General features: G+C 67.7%; 1 protein-coding gene across 1 annotated transcript in view; it reads right to left on the bottom strand.

Moving 5' to 3' along the window:
• Positions 1–6,183, bottom strand: part of KIF1A (kinesin family member 1A) — a 66,141-nt gene that overhangs the window by 22,046 nt on the left and 37,912 nt on the right. The window contains 6 exon segments of the mRNA XM_077757360.1: positions 928–1,046; positions 2,200–2,290; positions 2,451–2,622; positions 2,797–2,935; positions 3,043–3,128; positions 5,078–5,196. Coding sequence (XP_077613486.1) covers positions 928–1,046; positions 2,200–2,290; positions 2,451–2,622; positions 2,797–2,935; positions 3,043–3,128; positions 5,078–5,196 — 726 coding nt within the window.

Below are 6,183 nucleotides of genomic sequence, written 5' to 3'. Positions count from 1 at the left end.
CTGGGACCCTCAAGCTGGGGAGGCAGCCAAGGGCAAGGGGGCTGGCAGAAGGCGCTCAGGCACCGTCTGCTCCCAGCCCCCGCCTCCTCCCTGCCTCCCTGCCTCCCAGGGCCTCCCGCGGCTGGGATGGGGGAGGAGGGCCCCTGGGGACCCCAGACCCTGCGGGGGCGGCCCCACGGGTCTGTGGGAACGGGGCGAGAGCTCTGGTTCTCGGTCCGGGGGCTTCCGGGACAGACCCTCCCCTGCACTCCCAAGGACAGACGAGGCTCAGGGGGCCAAACGCCCTGGAGCCAGCACCTCCCGTGGCCCTTCTCTTCCTCCCCCACCCGGACGCCCCGCTCAGTGCCGGGTCCCACAGGACAGCTGAGGGGGGCGCAGGTGGCAAGAGGCTCTCATGACCCCAGAAGCCACGTGCACCCAGGTGGGAGGTGGGGACCACAGCAGGGACACCCTGGCCCACCCTCAGAGCCCCCCGGGAGGTCAGGTGGAATGAGGGAGACGGGAAGATGTTCCCTGGCTCAGTCTGGGGGCTGAGGACCCCAGGAGACGAGGACAGCCAGGCGGCGGGGCGGTGAGCGGGAGCCGTCTCTCCCATGGGCCGCCCTGGCTGTCCTCCTGCCCGGCGCCCACTTCCCATGCCCGCAGGGGTCAGGCCCAGACAGCACACTCTTTAAGAAACTTGCTGGCGTCCCAAAGGGACGCCTCCGACTTGCTCTGGGTCCTGCTGACCTTGGGCACCCGGCCGCCCCGTCATCGGGGAAAGTGGGCACCTAGACTCACTTGGGCTCTGCAGCCGCCCGACCAGGCCCGTCTGGGGCAAGGTGGGCTTCGCTGGCGGGAGGTGGAGCGGGCCCGTGCCCTGGGGGGCAGCACAGGCTGGATCAGGTCTGGGGAGGGGCCCCCGCCCCCAGGACCGGGGCTGCTGACCTGAGCACGTCCTTGCACAGGGGTGGGAACGGATGCTGCTGGTAATGGCCGAAGACCTCGAACACGATGGGCTGACTCTTGATGTACTCGATGAAGGACTTGGTCACCTCCACTGCAATCTGGCGGGTGAGGAGGGCAGGCAGGACGCCGCGGCCACGCCACAGTCGGGGGCGGGGGGAGGGGTGCAGAGGTAAGTGCTCGGCCTCCGTGGAGAACCAGACCAGAGACCCCGCTGGGCCTGACCTCTGCCCACGACAGAGTGACGCTCCTCACCTGGTCCTTCCAGCCCCGCCTCCCCTCCTGTCACACACTCGAAGGCCAGACCCCCGAGAGTGCCCTTCCAGAGCAGGGCGGGCAAGGGGACAGAGGTCTGTGGCCTGGCCGGACTCCTCCTGGGCCCTCGCCCTGTCACTGCGAGTTATGGGCTGAATTGTGCCCCCTCCCCCAATTCCTATCTTGTAGCTTGAATGCCCAAGACCTATGTCTGGACGTAGGCTCTTCGGAGAAAGAATCCCAAGATAGAATGCGGGCATTAGGGTGGCCCCAATCCAACGTGACTGTCCTCGTGAAAAGGAGAGACAAGGACACAAAGACAGGCCCAGAGGGGGGACCGTGTGGGGACACAGGGAGAACAGAGCGTCTTCTCTCTCTGCCACCAGAAACCACGAGCCCGCTGCCGCCTGAGCGTCAGCACGGACTGGTCTGGGGGCCCTTCTGCGTGTGGGGCCTGTGACTGCTGGGGCCACACCACACACGCAGGCCGCACCGCTCAGGGTCAAATCCACACTCCTCGGTGGGCACTCAAGGCCTGGCCAGCGGGCGGCATCCTTATGGCCGAGTGGAGCACGTCTCTGCCCCGCAGTGGGCTGGCCGGCCCCATTCTCCTGCCTCGCGGAGCCACTCCACGGCAAAGTCCTGCTCCTCCCACACCCGGCGGGGACGAGCCCCCCGCAGCTTCCCGGGCCTCTCCAATGCCCTCTGCGCGCCCCGCCTCTCTCTCTTCTTGCCCAACACCTGGCCAGTGCCACGTGGGGCACCCCAGACTCATGTTCCTATCTGCCCCGAGGTTGCCCCACCCCCAGGCAGAAGCCCACCAAGGTCCCCACTGAGCAGCCTACGGCCCCTGCCTGGCACCCAAGGCCACGCCCTCACACGGGCACTGCCAGCTCACGACGGGGGCTCACAACAGGGACAGGTCGGCTCAGCTCTGGGGAGGCCTCGCAAAGCCAGAGCCCCGGGAGGGCGGTGGATGTGGGGGCTCTCAGGACGTACATTCTGGACGTGGTAGAAGCCGAGCGGGGGGCCCCTCCCCGTGTTCTTGAGGGGCTCCGTGGAGAAGGCCTCGTCGTGGCGATGGATGAAACTGCAAAGGAAGAGGAGACGCTAGGCTGGGCACAGGAGACTTTGGTTAGGGACCCGCAGACTGGCAGGGGACAGGGACCCACGGACGACTGGCAGGGGTCACCAGGGATGCTCAGCGCCCGCCTTCTGTCCCATGGCCAGCAGGGGGCGCCGAGGCTCACTTGAACTGGCAGAAGATGTCGGCATATTCGGCGGAGATGCTGGATGCCTGCAGGACGGTCACACGGAAGGTGAAGGTGCTGCCCAAGCGCAGGTGGTCCAGGGTGGTGTCCAGGGGCCCGTCCAGGGCGGCTTTCTCAGGGCTATCCAGGAGGAGGCCTTCCGGAGGCACGGCTGTTGGGGACCAAGGACAGGAGGAATGTGGCGGGACCCCAGAGGCCTAGAGTCCGGGGTCGGGGGTGGAGCCCACGCGGTGTCCTCTGGTGGAAAGGCCTCACAGCCTCCCAGATCACAGTGGGTGGGGGCCGCGTCCCAGCACCCCAGGCCCCGGGCAGGAGGGGCACCTACCTGAGCAGGTGTTGTTGTTGACCTCGTCGGCAGAGGGCCCTGCCTCGGCACCCTGGCCCTGACCTTCCACGATGCGCAGCTCCTCCTGCGAGGTCCCGGAGCGGGACATCCCCACCACAGAGCAGGACTCGGACTGGAACTGAATGGGTGGGGGGCCAGAGTCAGCACTCAGGGTGCACTGCCCACCCCCTGCACAGCGGCCCCTGGCGTTGGTGCTGGGCTGCTGGGCTAACCCCTGCACGGCACCTTTTCAAAATGCTGGTCGTCAAAGGAGATTTTGGCGGTTCCTGACTGTCGGACGCCAGAGCCGTAATCGGGGGCCTCTTCATCAGCTGAAATGGGGACAGGGCAGGCAGTCAGGGCCCAGCGGTGGCAGAGCCAGGCCGAGCTGCCGGGGGGAAGACACGGGAGCCGGAACAGACCCCGACCCACACGGGGGGGGTCCCTGGTGCCGACCACCCCAGCTCCAGAACAAGGAGGGCACACCCCAGGCACACTAGTCCCCCGCCTCGGCTGCCCCGGCGCCCAGGCGGGGCCACACCCTCAGCACAGCACAGCCAGCTCTGACGGGACCACAACTGCATGGTCCAGAACCAACCTGTGAGCCCTGCCCTGAGTCCCGGCCACCCCTGCCCTCCCCCAGACTCGGCTGCTCCAGCAGAGCCGTGCTGGGTGGCCCCCCCCATGAAGCCCCCCCGGTTTCCACTCCACCGTCATCCACCCGGACCCCAGGCAGCCCCTGCTCGGCTCCCCACACGCCCCCACTCCCCATCCTTCACGGTGTCCTGTACTTTCCCAACGGACGCCCCCAGACCCGGCTTCCGTCAGCAGCCTCAGCCCCAACTCCAGCCACGCTGGCTAGACAACCCCCTGGGGGGCTTCCCAGACCCTCCAGGGGCTCTGGCTCCTCTTCTGGGCCCCCCGGGGGGCGGGGCACAAACCCTGCCATGCTCTCTACCCTGGCGGGGGGTCTGGATGGCCCCTCCACTTGGTGCTGAGGGGCCCTGTGAGCTGACACTTGCAGGACGGGTGTGACTTCTGTGACCACTGGAGCTTTTTCAAGCCCCTCCTTCTCCATCGTAGCCACTAGACAGGGAATGTCAGGTGTGGCCCCAGCACACAGTGTCCACCTATAAAGCAGGCCACCCAGTGGGACTGGCTCCTTCGGGGCTCAGGCTGGTCACAAAGGGCCAAGAGCCTGGGGCCAGAGCCCCACCCAGATGACGGGAACAGGGCCCCCTTGAGGAATGGCTGTGCCACTAGACGTTCCTAGAACCCCCATCCTCTGTCCCTCCCCCATCCAGGGTCCCCGGGGGATCTGGACACCACGGTGACATAACTGGAAGTGCTGTAAGGAGCATCTGGAAATTACGGGCTGGTGAGAATCTGGCAAAAGAATCCTAGAGGTGCAACCAAAACCAGCTGACGTGGCTTCAAGTGGGGTGGGGTGACCAGCCCCTTGGGGGGTGCCTGCGTTCAGGAGCAGCCCAGCCCCGCCTTGTCTGGGAGTCGCTCTGCGCTTCTGCATGTTTTCTGCAGGTNGTGGGGGGGAGGGGGTGGGGAGGCCATGGGGGAGGGGCTGGGGGCCCGAGAGCAGAGAAGGGAGGAACAGCCTCTGTCAGAGCCCGAACACCAAGCCCTCTCTGGCCTGCAGCTTTCTGGGGGCTAAGCACGTGGATATCTGTGTTCTGGAATCATCTTTCAACACTCCTCTTGGGCAGGGAGCTTCAAATGGGATGCCATTTACAGGGAAGCAAACCCAGGCTCAAAGGCCTTCTGTGGCTCGCCCATCCCGGGACCCTGGCCAGGGGGAGGGCTCAGCCGCAAGGGGCCGTCCGCTCGGCAGGCCCACAGTGGAGGGAGGGTGCACAGGCTCTGGGAGAAAAGCCAGCTGCAGGGGCCACGGGGCCCGGGCTGTGGTCTGCGCGCCTGTGCTGGGCTCAGAGACCGCAGGGGGCTACCGCTCTGCACCTGGCTGGGGTCTGGAGCCGGGCGGTCTCTGGGTCCACCTGGGGCTGAGTGATGGGAGGGAGGAGGCCCCCCCGCCACCCCCAAGCCAGAGTGGGTCCAGACAGCGCTGGGCTGGGCCTGCACAGTCTCCCAGGGCCCTGCCCGACCTGACCCAGCAGAGTCCGGAAGGCAGGGGCTTCTCCTGGAGCGCCCTGCTGGGGGCCGGCGGCCTGCGTGCCGGCCGGGGGCCCAAGAAACAGACAAGGCCGGTGGCACGCTGGCCACTGCATGGTACCCACGGGGCCCTCTGCCCAGGCCGTCCCCCACGCACCTGAAGTGGCCTGGACGGCCACACGGAGGAAGCCCTTCACCTCTCCCTTCTCGCTGACGACGGCCACACGGTGCACCAGGGGCACGGGGTACAGCAGGTTGCTCAGGTACACGAAGGCCCTGGGGGGGCAGAGGCCGGAGGTGAGGCCCTCGGCAGCGTGCACGGGGAGTGGCACTGGCGGCGGCACGGCCGGGCTCACGACACAACACCGCAAAGCAGAGCGAGGCGCCAGGCAGCCGGGGCAGCGGGCAGGCGGGGCGGGCGGGGAGGGCTGGGGGGGGGGGGCCATGGGCTGCAGAGGACACAGGAGGAGGAGGGCGTGCGCAGGCGGGCAGAGAGGAAGTGCGGAGCGGGGCTGGCACAGGGCAGAGCCCGCGGGGCCATACCCGCTGTCAGAGCTGAGGAGGGAGGTTTCAGCCTGCTTCAAGGAGGAGGAGGAACTGGGGACCCGGCCACGCTGAGCTGTGACCTCACACTGGCACTGACGCCCGGCACCCCTCCGCCTCCCACCCCTTTCCCAGTGACCCCTGACCTCGGGGCCCCACAGACGGCTCCTGTGGCGGAACACAGCTCTCCATTCCTTCTGGAACCCTTCCGGGAAGGTGGCGGCCGGGAGTGCACAGTGTCAGCCGACGGAGCGCCACCCCCAGCCCACACGGCGCGGCCTGGCAAGCCTGTCAGCCACCCACAGGTGCCCTGAGCCCTTCCCATCCCGTGCTGCCCCGCTGTGCACCCAGCGAGTGGCAGGACAGGCCATCCAGGACCCACGTCACCCAGGGGTCCACGGAATTCCCCAAGGTGGCCAATGCGCCAGAGGTGGCCCGGACCGCGCGGACAGAGGGGACCCTGGAAGATGTGTCCGCACAGCCAGCTGTGCGAGCTGCAGTGGAGCACAATTCCTCCCCGGTCAGGGGCACCTGTCCCGAGGGGACGCCTGCCACAGGAAAGGGGGCCCACGTGGCTCATCTGGTGAGAGCCCGCAGCTCCACTCACACGCCTGGGCAGGACCTGCCCTGCCCTCCCGGCTCGGCTCGACTGCCATTTGGCCCAGCTCAGAGGGGCAGACTTCGAGCCCCAGGCTTCCAGGGGGGTCTTGGGGAGCTGGG

This window comes from Crocuta crocuta, unplaced genomic scaffold (genome assembly GCF_008692635.1).
Source record: "Crocuta crocuta isolate KB4526 unplaced genomic scaffold, BGI_CrCroc_1.0 scaffold290, whole genome shotgun sequence".
In the NCBI taxonomy this organism is placed as follows: Eukaryota; Metazoa; Chordata; class Mammalia; order Carnivora; family Hyaenidae; genus Crocuta; species Crocuta crocuta.
This window is presented reverse-complemented; position numbering and strand designations above follow the sequence as displayed.